This window comes from Diplotaxodon limnothrissa, linkage group LG6, assembly GCF_057381915.1.
Source record: "Diplotaxodon limnothrissa isolate DT_005_m linkage group LG6, D_limnothrissa_male_GT1.1, whole genome shotgun sequence".
In the NCBI taxonomy this organism is placed as follows: Eukaryota; Metazoa; Chordata; class Actinopteri; order Cichliformes; family Cichlidae; genus Diplotaxodon; species Diplotaxodon limnothrissa.
Window position 1 is genome coordinate 44090265 of NC_140601.1, and position 15764 is coordinate 44106028.

A 15764-nucleotide genomic window follows, 5' to 3' on the forward strand; every position below is an offset into this window, starting at 1 on the left:
TGGGTCAGATATAAACCAAGTTTAGTTTATTTTAGTTATGCTGACTTTTTACAGTCAGTTAAAATAACTCGTACTGCGTACTAGCTAGCATGATGGAGTTTCTATACTGCTGGGCGGGTGCTATGATGTTACTGATGTTGAACTTGTTTTATCTTATTTTATTCATAAGGTTAGTTAGTAGAGTTTCCAACCGTCCCGTAAAAAACGGAATCGTCTCGTATTCAGAGAAAATATTACGCGTTTGGTGTGAAAAGAAACACAGTTTGTCTGGATTTATTCTGTCTTTGCTGCACAGCTGCCTCTTCTTCTCTCATTCTCCCCCTCCCTCTCCCATTTCTACTTCAATCATGAAACTGATCAATGATCAGCTGATCGGCTTTTCTCTCTTGTTTATTTATCGCTCACTTTGCGCCAGAAAGAGGAAACCAGCGGATGTTGCGCTTAAACAACAGCAGCACGTTTAAGCTTGATCAGCTGTTGTTAGAATTTATTTAATATTAATTTCTAGTATCAGCTGATGTTTGCTGGAGCCACAGCTGTAAAGCTGCTGGTCATGATGTGGGTTTGGATATGTGGTGAGAGGGAAACATGAAGATGAAACCAGGAGATGTCCTTACTGAATCCTCAGAGCTGAACAGGTGATGGAGAAACAGGTTTACCTTTTAGGTGACATGGATGAGTTGAAGTTATGAGCTGTTTCTGAGAGACAAATAACACCAGTATCCTTTTCTAAGCAGCTGACAGCTGGTAACTGTGCAGGGGCGGGTCTAGCAAAGTGTTGCCAGGGGGCCAGGTAGGGCATTAACAGGGAGAGGGGGGCACAAAGAAATACTTTTCTTTCTTATTTTCCATTTAAAATTTCTCGCTTTTAATAAATAATAATCAGAATCTTACAACAAACGTTTTCATCTGATATAAAATGTATAGAAATCATACATTGTACATGGTAATTTTTTTGAGGGTCCCATCATAATTTCTTCAGAAGTAGCTAAGTACTGTATATGATGCCAGTATTTTCTCACATTTTCTAGATACTGTACCAGTGCTGTGTGTAAAATGCCATCAAAAAGTGTTAGATGTTAGAAAGAATATTTTGCCCTGCCATGCTGTTTATTGATGTGGAAAATGAATGGTTTATGAAAATATATCTAAATCTGTCATCAGTAATCAGTAATGATCATGTCTCACCTCTAGTCTTCTCTGTCTTAATTTCAGGTTTTCACCATGTGTTGTAGATAGTTCAGGTTAACTCGACCAACAGTCTACTTTCAGGTACTGTTTAGAATACCAGAATAGGCAGGATGGTGTAGGTCTAAGTTTATTAGACTGATACATATACCAACAAGACAGCGTACATCACTGTGACCAGGCACGTGCAGGGGGGGCTTGAGCACCCGCCCCTTTCCTGATGGGTGCCCAAAGTGCCCGTTTGTTGAGGCAACTTTTTAAAAAAGCGGAGTCCTGTCTGTGCCCCTCAACAATAATATTTAACTATTAATCACAGTTTTGCTAAATAAAAGGATCTGGCTTGCATCAGTCACATGATCACATTTAACCAATGATCGCCCTTGACGGCAGAACGCGCTGGTTACGAGCCGGGAACGAGCTCACAAAGAGCACGCGCATATTTTGCGGTCCGGAGCTGTAGAGAAACGCGAGTTAACTCAGAGACACAGACTGATGCGACACAACCAGTAAGTAGGTGTACAGCGCACACTGTAGTGTGTAGCACACAGGAGTATCAGCTTATTACGTACACGTTGGTAAGATGTCTTGTTGCAACTGACGAACTGAAACAAACGAGCGTGCTGTGTGTGCAACAGCGCGACAAACATTACCTGTCCTTTTATTAACTGCACAGGTAGTGCTGGTCACAGCTGCTGGCTACCTGTGTAAGGCTGTCATGGGTCTGTAGCTCTGTCACCGTTTCAGGGAACATATTTAGTTTGAAAGTAAGTTTCCGGGCTTTTCCTGCCTTTCTGGAGGGATTATATTTCACTAAAAAACGATCTAATATGCATGTCCACATAATTATGCATTATTATAATTATAATATATTAAAAACACACGCTGTATTTTAAAGAACATACATTAAGAAGCAGATTATATTAGATTTATATTTTAAATAAGACAAAAGTTGGATTTTACAGCAGTAAAATGATTGTATCTCTACAGTTTAAACATGTAATAAGCTTTGCCCTGCACAGAGTGGATAGTGAAACAAATGGAATCATCATAATGACATTATTTCATATTTATTACTTCCCCCTCCTCATTGCTTTATTATTGTAGCTCTAGTAATAAATAATAATGTAAGGATTCTGGATCAGCACCGTGATGCCCATAGTATATACAGTATTCTGAAGAAGGTCTAAAATGTCACTGTGTGTGTGTGCATGTGTGTGTTTTATTTAGATGGATTTACTCATGATATAACATTGTGCAGACATGGCTGGTAAGGACATGAGGAGGAAACAGCAGGAGCTGTGTGAGGCTACTAAAGGCAGGGCTATAACATTTTTCTGTCATCATTTTATTTTAGATTAAGTGCAAGAGTTGTTAGGTGTGGATAATTAGATTATAGTTTATTGCAATAGCAAGTTGTGCCTTGTTCTCAGATAGACAGCAAGTGGAGAGTGATATATGAAATGATGGGATGGAAGGAAGAAGAGAAGCAAAGAGTGATTCACAGGCAGAGCCTAAATTATTTCTCACAGTTTTTGTTGCCTTATGGTTCCAAGCGCTGTCACCAATCTTTGCATTTTGTTATTATCTCATGACACTTGTTTAATCAGCTCCCATCTCTCCTGTGGACTTTTTACTGTCTACAGTCTCAGATCAGCACAGCCCTCCAGCACTATCAGCAGCAGGAGCAGCAGAAGCCCCTCAACAGCAACATTGTACCCATCAGGCTCCGTTTGCTTCGCCTCACAGCAGTGATATATTATGATGCAATCCCATATTAGATTCTTGAGGAATGTGTGTTGTTGTTATTCAGCCTGGTTCGATGTGCCCCTTTTTAACTTTGAGCACCCGCCCCTTTAAACCTCTCTGCACGGCCCTGCCTGTGACAACAGCGTTTGTTTTCATTCAAAGGCTTCATGGTTTTTCCTATAATACCTGGTGGGCCGGTCTCTAGTCAAAATGCCCGGGACGATTTTTTGCCCCAGTCCAGCCCTGATCAAAGCTGATACCTGTTTGAGCGGCTGGCACAGGAGCAATATTTAAGGAAGACTATAATCTCACAGACTGGGCCGTACATTCGACCTGCGGTTGTCATCCGGTGTTCAAGTTTATAATCTGACCATAACTTGTCCCCCCAGCACACACACACATTATCTCAGTACTGAAGACCTTACCATCATGTTCAATACTTGCTCCTCAGTTATGGACGCCATTGCACCGTATAAACTAAAGAAGCCCAGACCTGAACAGTCACCCTGCATCAAACACATCACTAAGGTCTTAGATGGGAATGCAGTAAATCAAAAAGGAGGTAGAAGCGGGACAATCTTCAAGTCTCTTTTGAAATCCTGAAAAATAAACTTGTAAATATCAGGAATATGTGAAGTTCAAAGATTTTCAAACAAACAAACAAAAAAAACAACAACACTGTAATGTTTCTAGCATTTTTAGCTATTTCCTTAAGTGTCCCTTGGAGATAAATAAAGTCTTTCTGATTCTGATTTCTAGAAAATCAGCAGTGCTCAGTGTTACTCATACAGACACCTTCTAGTGTCAGTTTGACCCTGGAGATACTGGGGTGCATAAAGAGAAGGACGCCAGGACTCTCTGCGTCGTACAGGATGCTTCTGCTGTCAAATGTGAAGATCTCCTAGAATTTACTGTTATTTAGATTTAATCCTTAACTAATGATTGTTCGAATAGATAAAGATTTGATTTTATCCATTTCATGTTTATGGTGACAAATATGTCTGAGGCAGGGGCGATTTTAGCCCATTTTTGAAAATGAATCACAGCACCCCCAAAGATTTCTTCCTTTTTTGACAATATTTGCTGTTTGTGTGACACACTACTAAAAATATAAAAACATACAGTACTTTACTTGAGATGGAACATTTTAACAACAAAAGTATAGATAACCCCCCCCTCCCAAAGTGGTTTGTTCCAGCTCTCCCCTGCTCTGGCTCTTGTGCTGCCAGAGCGATGGTGGCTGAGACGCAGCAGAGCGGAGGTGTAAGTGCCTGGCTTAAAACAGGACATATTAGCTGCATTTAACCTTCAGTTACTCTTTATATAGTTGGTAGGAGTCAGAACATGTTTCTGTTTACCTGAAAAACATTACACCAGGTAACCTGCAGTGTTGGAAACGTGTTTCCTGACAATGTTTGCTGCCCTACAATCCGTCCTGCTCTGTTGTAAAATCAGCCACATTTCACCGTCATGTTGCTCCCATTGAAATGTATACAGCCTGTTTAAAATCTAAGACTTTAAATTCTCCGTAGCCTGCTGTTGTTACCACTGTCCTGTTAGAAATACTAACTAGCTAACTGACTGAATGCCCATTAACCTTAGAACACCTGGTGTGTGTGTGTGTGTGTGTGTGTGTGTGTGTGTGTGTGTGTGTGTGTACAGAGACAGCCAGGTTCATAATGGATATGAGGAATTTTTTTCAAAAAAAGGAGCCACATCAGGTAAAAGTGTAAAATCAAGAATCATGTTGGATCAGTGTTTCAATGTTTATGTCCTTTATCAGATGTACACGTGGTTTGGTTTTTTGCCTTTTGGCTGAAAGTACACTGAGAGAGGACTTTTTTTATTAGTGATCTTAATAGAATTTTTTCATATTAATGTAATTTTTTATCTAATTGAATCTATTTGTGTATGATTGTCAGTCCAAAGAGGGAGAGAGGAAAGAGGGAACGTGAGGAGAAAGTACGAGGTCAGGAAGAACCAGGTAAGCAAACAGACAGCAGTGACAGGCAGAAACTGTTAAACTGACAAAGAGAAAAAACCTGATTTTACTCACAGTCTGGAAGTTGTGTCCTCCCTGTATTAAAGCTGCTGTACAGAGTCTGCTAAACAAACTGGGTTGAAACATTTTGACCCTCTTTAACAACATCCCAACATAACATTATCATTGATCGGGGAGATTAAAATTAATGATATATTTGTATGTGGTTCAGCCACAACTCTACTGAAACCTCAGCCAGTAACAGGTCGGCCAACCTTTGGACCGTCCAGTTGTCTGTATGACTGCTGCAGTACGTGCATCACATTTGCTCACTATCAGAAAGAGCCAAACAGCCCTGGTGGAGTGAGCAGCTGTAAAGAGAAGCAGATGCTCTGTTTCTACAAATGTTTTAAGCTTGTTTCAAAGATTCTGTACAGCAGCTTTAAATGTTTTCCAAAAGCACACACACACTTATCAGTGTTTCTCACACTTTTTACAGTGTGGACCACCTGATAAAAGGTCAAGCTGTCCCAAGCACCAAAGCATGAAAGTCATAAATCTTACAACACAAAATTATTATTATTAAATTAGTATCTGCAGTAAAGATTTTTTCATACATTTTATTCATTCTACCACAGGCAAAGTTGCCTCCATTTTTATAGTTTTTATTAATATTTTGTAATAATTTATTCTGTTTTGGGAGTGTTTTTTATGTGTCTGTATTATATTACACACACACTTTAAAAGTGAATCTCTGTCCAAAAAATGCACTCAGTTTACTTCTTACTCACTGTGAGCATCATTCATTATTCTCCCAGTAATTAAGGTCAGGATATGTATTTATTTTATTCCAATCCATTCTTCTTTTGCAGCATTTAAATAACCTTGATCAGATTTGATGGTTTTGTTACAGACTTTTCAAAAAAGTGTTTTGCTTTTCTTTCACACATGTGGGATTAAATTGTGTTAAAATGCACAAAACAGTGATGTCATGTTTTGTGACGAGGACCCAGGCACAGAGAGACTTGATGAATTTAAGAATCTTATGATTTAACAAAGAAATTTGCAGACTTGCACTGAGAGGGTAAAATTATGATGACTGATAACGGAGATGAAGACAACAGACGATGAGGACAGGGAGGAGCAGGGGCTTAAATGCACCAAGGAGACAGTCAGAGGGAACTCGGGACAACATTTAAGGATGCAGGGACTGACAGAGACGGGTTTATCTTGCCTGGCTGGGCAGCTCTCTGGGTGCTCAGCACCCCCAAAGCTCTGATCCTAGAGTCGCCCCTGGTCTGAGGTCTGCTGTGAGTCGGTGTTTCTCTTTCCTTCACACATCTGCTTGCACTGTCTCATAAATGTAATATTTGCTGTGCTGAGGTTTTGTTTCTCGTCTTTATCTGTGAGTGAAACCAGAGAAAAGTCTGAAAAATAAAAGCAGCGAGCGCTCTTATTTTGAAGGGCGGGTGTTGTCGCCCTCTGTCGGCGCCGAGTGGAAGCGCCGCCCCTCCTCCTCCTCCTCCTCCTCCCGTTTCTATTCCCGGACAGACCGCCTCCATTTTAGCACCGACAGCCGGCGGAGCAGCAGCGGCTGTCAGCGGACCGTGAGGCCAGCGGAGAGGCGCGCTGCTGCGGTGGGACTGTGGCTGTGACCCGGCGAGAGGAGCCGCTCCTTCGGCTGCTTTGAGCTGTTTGCGGGATGAAGGCTCGGCGGAGGGCCGGAGCGGCGGATCTGTGAGGATTTAACGGCTGTGCTGCTTCCTGCGGAGAAATCTACCCTGAGAGGAGCGGAGAGGAGGAGCAGGAGGAGGAGGCCGAGCTGCAGGTACCGGCTTTGTTCTAATCGGGATAATTGATCATGAGGCGGCTTTGTTTGATGTGCTGGGCGGCTCGCGCAGGCCGCTGCTGCCCGGACAGCATCCATCCGGCTCGGTGTCTGGGGGTGGGGTGGGTGGTGCTGGTGGAGGAGGAGGAGGTGGAGGTGGTTATATAACGTGTGCGCAGAGGACGCCAGGCGTCGGTCCCGGTGGGGCCCTGGCAGAGCTCAGAGCCTGGTTTCGGGCTTTGTGTCCGGGAGCTGCGGGGCTCTGAGGCCGGACTGCAGGTGCACCTGGCCCGCCGCTCCATCCGGGCCGCAAACCGGAGACAAACGAGGTCAGAGAGCCGCAGTCCGCCGGAGGAGCTGCTGCCAACGGCCCGATATCCACCAATCAATAAATGTGGTAATCGATCAGCCTCCGGACGATCGGGCAGGCCCGGCTCTTTGTGCTGATCGGGAGGAGGATGATGGGCCGCTCGATGAGGAAGCTGCGGGGGCATCTCTTCCAGAATTTTCTCCCATTTTATGAAAGCAGAGAGGAGCTTGAACATAGCCTGCAGAGGTTTGATGAAGTGCTGAGAGCACCTCCTCCTGCTCCTCCTGCTCCTCACAGTCAAACACAAATAATAAAACCCCCAGTTTGGTCTGAACCTTCAGACCTGAGTGTTACTGCAGTGTTGATGTGGTAATACTTCAGCCTTCAGTGTTGGCCGTGCAGATGTTCCAGGTGTTCTTCAGACTGACCGGAAGAATAAACCCCTCTCCTTGTTTCTTCCCGAGGAGAGTGATGGGGAGTTGGTGAGGTTTCAGGAAACATGCGCGTTTGAGCAGCTCAGGAACAAGTGGCGGTGAAACCAAAGTTCCAGAAACACGTGTGTTTGTGGTTCATCAGACTGGAGCAGCCGGGTCTTGGCGAGCTGACTACGTGGACCCCTCCACAGTCCTCCTGCTGAGGCACGGAGGTCAGGGGAGGAACATAAACTAGACTAACGACGAGTCTGAAACTCAGAAACACTCAGATACGACGTTCAATCTGAGAAAGGTTAACTTAAAAGATCAAAAAGGCATTTTAATCACATCCTGCAGTAACGATGCTGTGTTACCAACATCACACGTTAGACTGATGAATGCTGACTTATGAATGATGCGCGCTAAAATAACTAAACAATAAATCATCCAGTTATTTCCTCCTGCTGGTCTGAAGTCAGCAGTGAGCCCGGACCTCCCTGTCGCCTCCTCCAGCCCAGTCAGGACCCCTCACCCAGGAGGCGGCAGCCTTAGCCGTCTCCTTCCGATGTGGAGGAGCAGCGGCTCTGCTCCGAGCACCTCCATAAGGACTCCTCGGCCTATCGCTAAGGAGGAGCTCGTCCTTTGTTCAAAGAAAGCTCATTTCCACCACTTGTACCTGCGATCTCGTTCTAATCAGGACTAGATTACAGATTTATGGCGTTTCTCAACAATGATGCGCCACCTGGTGGCAGATGGCTGCGTAGCATCTACGACAATAATTTACCGTCTTTGGGGATCGATTAAAATGTTACCGATGAGGTTAAATGACCAGTGAGTCTGGGACCGAGCAGTGACAGCGACGAGTAGGCGCGTCCCTAATGGAGACGATGCTGCAGCGTTCAGACTCCACAAACTTTGGAGGAGCAGGAGGAGGCCAGAGGAGGAGCAGGAGGAGGCCAGAGGAGGAGCAGGAGGAGGAGGTGTTTGTTGCTCAGTTGCAGCTGTGAGGCATTCAGGCGTCCTCAGAAACTGTGTTTAATGTTTTGGCGTACGTGTGCAGAAAGTGAAGGTCACACTTCACAGGCTGTTAGCAGGTTACCGTGGAAACATCACCTGTCTGCTCTGCTGCATGTTTTTTTTTTTCACCTGCTCTTATTGTGAAGGGTCAGGCAGAACAGGGGAGGAGCACACAGGTGTCACGGGCTGCTGTGCGCTCAGCTTGCAGTTGATTGGTTCCCAGGTCGGGCGCTCTGCTGGTGGCCGTTGATGTTGTCGACAGGTCCGATGGGCCTCGCCGTGATGTCACGCAGGGGTCCGAGGGCTCTGCGGCAGCCTGATACCTCCAGGTTCACCGTGCTCACTTTTATCATTTGCCCAGAAAAACATCTGCTTCCAGACGCCGTCACATGATCAGTGGGGCCGCTTGTTTTGCTGCGTGGACGACCTCCCGACAGACGACACCAGTGCAGGATCTCTGAGAGCGCAACACTTCCTGTCAGCCTCTGAACCATAGGAGCTTAATCTGAACCACGCACGTGCTCAGCTGTTATCTGAGGGCCGCAGACGCCGGCGAGTTCTGATCTCGCCCTGATAGACGAGTCACAGGCCGTGAGGTGGGGGTCACAGGGCGTTCCTCTGAAGTCTCAGCTGCAGGAAGCTCTCAGTGACCTGCAGTTCCTCTGACGTCCAGCAGAGGCAGCAGTGAGTTCGTCCTCATAGACTCCATGTTAAAATAAACACGTTTACATCCTGATACTCAAGCTGTTTAAATGATGTTAAAGCTTGCTCTGTCAGGGGCGGGGCCTCTGCCTGACAGGTGGATGGTGACACAGGTGGCTGTAGCTGCCGGAGTATGTTAATGACATCATCTGACCAATAATATGGCTTCCATTTAATTCTGATTTTAATTGGATGGGGTGGGCGGGGATCATGGCTGCCACAAGTCTACAAGCTAGCGGGTGACATCACAGTGTTGTGCAGTCTGTGGGATACTCACGGCCGTCTGTGGGCCTCGCCAGGACGTGGCGGCTGTTTTACGGCCCGGCGGGATGGTCGGGTGGATGTTGTTGAGTTGGAGAGAAGCAGGATTATGCCTAAGCACACTGGAATGAGAGGGAATAATTCATGAATGGTAAGCATCACGTCAGGGAAAACGTGTCACTTCCTGCCTGTGGACAGTTTGAAGAAAGGACGTGGTCAAAAATCAGCTGACTGATATTTCCTGTCCAGGCCTGACTTCCTGTTTAAAGACAGAGGCCGTGACCCACTCGGACCTGTTACTGTGATCCGGGTAAAACCAGAGCTGCCCGCCAGTCTGAGGCGCCTTTGGAGAACCAGACCGCCGTGTGCTTCGGTAACGTGTGGCTCCAACTCTGCGGCGCCTCACGGGAATGTCTGCTCGCTGACGTCATCACACACCTGTCTGCAGGTGAAAATCGTACCGTCGCTGTTAAAACTGCAGCGCCTCCTCAGAGGTCGGGTCCTCTTTAGAATAGAATAGAAGTATCCTATATTGTCAATGAGTGGGAGCACAGTGACGGGCAGGTGGAGCGGGCAGGTGGAGCGGGCAGGTTCACACAGAAATAAAGAATAAACCTGAGAGACTGTAGGGCGTTTCGATGTAACGATATAAAAACATCTATCGTTTGTTTCGTGGTGTCGCAAAATAAACTGTTTGCGGTAATATTTTTCATGTTCTGATGTCCCTGTAGTTATTATTCATTTCTTAAAGTTCTCTCTTTCTCTTAGATTTAATATAAACACTACGGACGCACAAGCGCCTGTTTTTATGCGTCGTCGTTAGCAACAACGATGATAAGACCATCGCGTGTCCGCTTGTTTATTTTCCACATAAACCTTTCACAATAAAGCTCAAGATCCTGTTGAGACTTTTCAAAATAAACTGAATCACATGAAAGATGCAGAGTGTTTATGGATGAGAAGTAAAAAAGAGCGGCCAGGTGCTCTAAAATAAACCGTAGACTCAAACGTTAGAACAGGCTTTTCCCCGCAGCACGCCGTGTGATAAATACTCACAAAGAAACGGCGCCGTTACAACTTATGTCTAAAAATGTATCGTTTCATGCATCGTTAAAACACTCGACTCCAGGAATTTACAGAAAATGTTAAATTTTTGTGATTTATATCGTTATCACCTGAGCGTGTCACCTGAAGGTGAGATGTTTCTTTCCTTTCTCCATCGTGGAGACGTCTGCAGCTACATGTCTGCTCCTGTGGCTCTGTGAGGGGAAATGAGGGTGGACAGAATAACATGAACAGGAACGCTCTCTCAGAGTGTGTGTGAAGCTGATGCTGGAGGTCAGTGTGTGTCTGCACCTCCAAACCTGCCGCACATCCTTCATCATCGTCAGCCTGAGCTCACACGAGTGGACCATCACAGCTTCAATGACACAGAATTCCTTTGTGTTATTGAAGCTATGATGCAGCCCATAATATTCGTGCTCTCCTTGTTTTTGTAGCTCTGTAAAAAAAGCATCAGAGCACGCCTGGTGCACCTGAGGGTGAAATGTGAGCGCGAGGACGCCGTCAGACTGAAACTAAACAGGAGACAGAACGTGACAGCGCACCTGTGAGGATAGAAAACCAACGTGTGTGTGTGTGTGTGAGAGACCAGAGTCGACCCCCCCACACACACACACAGCTGGAGGAGGATGGTGGGGGGACAGACCCACAGGATTGGCTGTAATCAGGTCTGATGCAGGAGCTGTTTTACCCCGGCGGGTGGAGGCAGAGGTGGTGTTTTTGGGTGGATGTCTTCTGCACTGCAGCTCTGATGGAGGCTTCAGATGAGTCATGCTGCTGCTGCATCACCATGGCAACAGAGAGGAGGGAGGGAGGGAGGGAGGGGGGTCTCTGAGTGACGCTGCACCGGAGGAATTTTCCAGATCAGACCGTCACCGCACGCGCTCAGAGCAGCAGCAGAGCCAGCGCCTCCTGCAGGCTGCAGATGTCACTGCAGGTTCTGGATCTGATCCAAGCCGGAGCAGAGGGTCTCAGGGAAAACTCGGAAACTCGTCCTGGAAGCAGAGTGTGCACTAAAAACACATTCACAGCCAATCACAGCTGATCACGCTGCAGACACATCCGTGCGTGCTCAGCTCTTCGGACTGAAGCGGCGTGCGTTACTCAGGCTGGGAGCGCAGCAGTGTGGAGCGTTTTACTGCCTTTAACGTGTTGTTGTTCTACGCCCGTCTTTGGGGTTGTAAACGTCAGGCGCGGTGGACAGGAAGTTGGAAAGCTCTGGAAAAGATGCCGTGTGATTGGTTCAGTTTATTTCAGAACCTTCTGGATGAATTGTCATGAAAATGTTCTCAGAGGTGCACTTTTAGGGCGGGGACTCGATTTTAAGTCTTTCTCCTGGAAAGTCGACTCAGAGTTCCTCCTGTTTGTCTTTTCTGAGGACTTCCTGTTACATCCTGTTCGGGAGCATCAGGAGCCGCTGAGGGGGAAAGCTGCTCTGACTCATCAGGTGCTCTCATGTGTGCGTGAAGCACGTTCAGATTCCCGGTTCAGTGGCACTAACGCTCATTTAGACTCGTCTGCTTTTACTTCACTTTGACCTGAGCGTGTCTGAGGTCGCCCGGTCAGACCCGGCTTCCTCTGACCCAGGTCACCTGACAGGAAGAGCTTTTATTGTCGACACCCCGCCCCTGGGTCAGCCCTGGCCTGGGTCTGAGTGAGGGGTACCGGATGAAACGAGTTTCAGTCCTGTCCGAGGACCTCGACGCGTCTCTGCTGGAGCTCGCTGTTTGTAATGGGGCCTCTGATTGGATGTGACTCGTCCCGCCCCTCACAGCAGACCGTTTCCAGGTCAGCAGTGAAATCACGCTGGCCCGCCTTTGTTTCCCAGCTCTGTGATGTAACTGTGACATCATCAGCGACAGCGCCCTCATTGAGCCGTAAAATCTAGGCCAGGACTGCAGTCAAGGTAACCATAGCAACGGGATCAGTAGGCTAAGCTGTGACGCTGCTGGGGCATGCTGGGAAATGTAGTGAGCTCTGCCAGCTTCTCTCGTCAGTGTGCTGAAGGTAATGATGAGTAAATACGAGTGGGTGTGTGTGAGTGTGTGTGTGTGTGAGCGACACACACCTGCGGTCACCTGCAGCATCACTTCTTGATTTTTCTGGCTGAAATGTTTTTTGCTCCCAGTGTCTGACTCTGCTCCAACAGCTGTAATGTGTGAAGGAGGACACCGAGCCGTGTCACTTCCTCCGTTTGAAGCTTTAATGAGTTTAAACGTGTGTGTGTGTGTGTGTGTGTGTGTGTGTGTTCAGCCCGTTGAACCACTGCTGCTGATCTCATCGGGACACGGTAACAGAGCAGATTTCCGATCTCGGGCTGTCGCTGGCTCAGTGACATAACTGTGATCAGCAGAGACTCGTGTGAACCTTTCACAGAAACGTTTGTGCACGTGTGGAAACGAGGCCCGACGGATAAAAGCTTAAAATCCCATTAGCTGGTCCAGGATCAGTGCAGGTGAAGTGACGGAGGAGGACTCCATCATGAGGTCGGCCTGCAGAGAGCTCCTGATACTTTAACCTTCTGTGGTCACGGTAACAACCAAACTACTGTAAATAATACAAATTATAACAGACAGCTCGTTATAAAAGTCCGAGTACATCACACACACGAAATATCAAACAGGCTGTAACCGCTGCACCGTGTGCTGTGCATCGAGTGGAGGCGTACAGGCAGGAAGGGCTTCCTGTGTCGTTCAGAGGTGCATTATGGGTAATGTCTGTGACTGGCCAGCACCTCACGGAGTGGGGGTGAGGTGTTGTCCACCATTGTACTTATCTTGGACAACATCCGCCTCTCTGACACCACCCTAAGGGTTTCCAGCTCCGCCCCCACAACATTACTGAGCTTGTGATCAGTCTGAGTCGTTGCATCACGTGACATCACGGGTACTCTGACTCATCCAACCACCACAGAGTGACCCGAAAACCTCTGAAGATGGAGGTCTGTGTGCAGAGGGTGCCGAGGAAGGGGAGAGGGCGGTCCCCTGGTGGTGGCGTGAGGCGGTCCTCTGAAAGCTGAATGAATAAAATCCCACCGAGTTTACCAGAGGTCAGATTTGTTTACCGTGTGTTAAAACAGCTGTTAGATCTGACGGTCCGTACTGAGCATGCTCGCATGCAGGTCAACCGTCTCATCTCAGGCGGTCATGTGGCTCCTCCTCCCTCATGAGAGCAAGCGTTTCACATCTCTTCTCTTTTCTCCCTCAGGTTCTCTGCGAGGATGTGGCAGTGAGCATGCTCAGAGCCCTGATCGTTACCATGGCGATTACCAGCAGCCACGCGTGCAGCGGTCAGGAGAACTGCTCGGCCGATGGCGACGGCGAGTACAAAGACTACTGTTACTCGGCCCGCATCCGCAGCACCGTGCTGCAGGGGCTGCCCTTCGGCGGCGTGCCCACCGTGCTCGCCCTCGACTTCATGTGCTTCCTGGTGAGTTGCCGCCGCAGACACTGAGGATAAACACGCCTCCCTTTTTGTCCTCGCATCACTGGCGTTAGGCGTGAACACACACGCTCACACGTGACAGAACACTGTCATCCAAAGTGTGTGAACATCACAGATCAGCTGGAGGGCTTCCTGACATGGTGGTGTCAGTGACCTTTGAACTCTAACTGAGAGCAGCATGCAGGATTTTTCCGTTAGAAGTCTGATGTTCAAGGTTCTTTATTTGTCACATGCATAGTTATACAAGTATAACACACAGTGAAATGTAACCTGACACGCTCCTCGACATGTGCAAAAAAACTGGGGGGGGGTGTAGAGGAAGAACATTATTTTTATTTATATATATATATATATATATATATATATATATATATATATATATATATATATATATACATACATACATATAGTATATACACTGGGTGAATGTGCAGTAGTAGCAGCAAGCAGGTGAATTCTGTACATTAATATGAATAGACATCTGACTATTTTACAGGATAGACAATATAAACATATTTAAAATTAAAGGAATTGAAATGTACATTGTGCCTTGGTTTAGTGTCTGGAAGAGTCCTGTCTCAGTCAATTATAGATGATGTGAGAGGGCGGGTGTGTGTGTTTAGGGCACGGATGGCTTGGGGATAGAAGCTCCTCTTGAGTCTCTCTGTCCTTGCCCGGAAGATGCGGAACCTTCTACCAGATTGCAGAAGTTGGAACAGTTTGTTGCCAGGATGGGACGGGTCCTTCAGTATCTGCGCTGCTCTAGTCCGGCATCTCCTGGTGTAGGTGTCCTGAAGCGGGGGGAGAGCAATCCTGCAGCAGCGTTCTGCTGTACGGATCACTCTCTGGAGAGCTTTTTGGTCCTTCACACAGCTGTTCCCGAACCACGATGTCATGTTCTGTGTGAGGATGCTCTCCACAGCGCCTGTATAGAAAATCCTGAGGATCTTTGGAGAGACCCTGAACTTCCTCAGTTGTCGTAGGTGATACAGGCGCTGCCTAGCCTTTTTGGTCTGGACCTGAATGTGGGCAGCCCATGTCAGGTCTGAGGAGATGTGGACACCAAGATACTTGAAGGACTGCACCCTCTCCACTGGAGCTCCATTGATGATGATGGGCTTGTAGTCTCTGTGCTGACTCCTTCTGAAGTCCACCACCAGCTCCTTGGTCTTGCTGACGTTCAGCTGGAGGTGGTTGTCCTGGCACCACGATGCCAGATTCTTCACTTCATCCATGTAGGCCGCCTCATCGTTGTTGGAGATGGCACCCAACACCACTGTGTCGTCAGCAAACTTCACAATGGTGTTGGAGCCATGGGTGGCCACACAGTCTGAAGTGTAGAGGGAGTAGAGCAGTGGCGAGAGGACACATCCCTGAGGTGCTCCTGTGTTGATGGTGATGCTGTTGGAGAAGCACCTGCCCACCCTCACCACCTGAGTTCTGCCAGTGAGGAAGTCCAACACCCATGCACACAGACGGCTGTTAAGTCCCAGATCCCTCAGCTTTGTGAACAGTCTGCAGGGCACTATTGTGTTAAACGCTGAACTGTAATCAACAAACAGCATTCGCACATAGTTACCCTGTTTCTTGTCCACGTGGCTGAGAGTGGTGTGTAGGACGTGGGCGATGGCATCCTCTGTGGATCTGTTGGATCTGTAGGCGAACTGCAGTGGATCTGTGGTGTCTGGGATGGAGGAGGAGATGATGTTCTTCAGCAGCCTCTCAAACACCTTCATTACTACCGAGGTCAGTGCAACTGGCCGGTAATCGTTCAGGGATGAGGGTTTGCTGTTCTTGGGCACAGGGATGATG

At 47.3% G+C, this 15764-nt stretch overlaps 1 protein-coding gene across 6 annotated transcripts in view; it reads left to right on the forward strand.

Annotated features, from left to right (window-relative positions):
- Positions 1 to 15764, forward strand: part of tmem63bb (transmembrane protein 63Bb) — a 35336-nt gene that overhangs the window by 219 nt on the left and 19353 nt on the right. For 2 of the 6 annotated variants that reach the window (XM_085355325.1, XM_085355326.1), the window contains exons 2-3: positions 4857 to 4918; positions 13716 to 13937. In XM_085355325.1, the coding sequence (XP_085211451.1) occupies positions 4857 to 4918; positions 13716 to 13937 (284 nt within the window). Of the gene's footprint in view, positions 1 to 1153; positions 1695 to 4596; positions 4656 to 4856; positions 4919 to 5842; positions 6744 to 13715; positions 13938 to 15764 lie in introns of those variants that run through there. The other 4 variants (XM_085355328.1, XM_085355331.1, XM_085355330.1 and 1 more) reach the window with 4 other exon arrangements.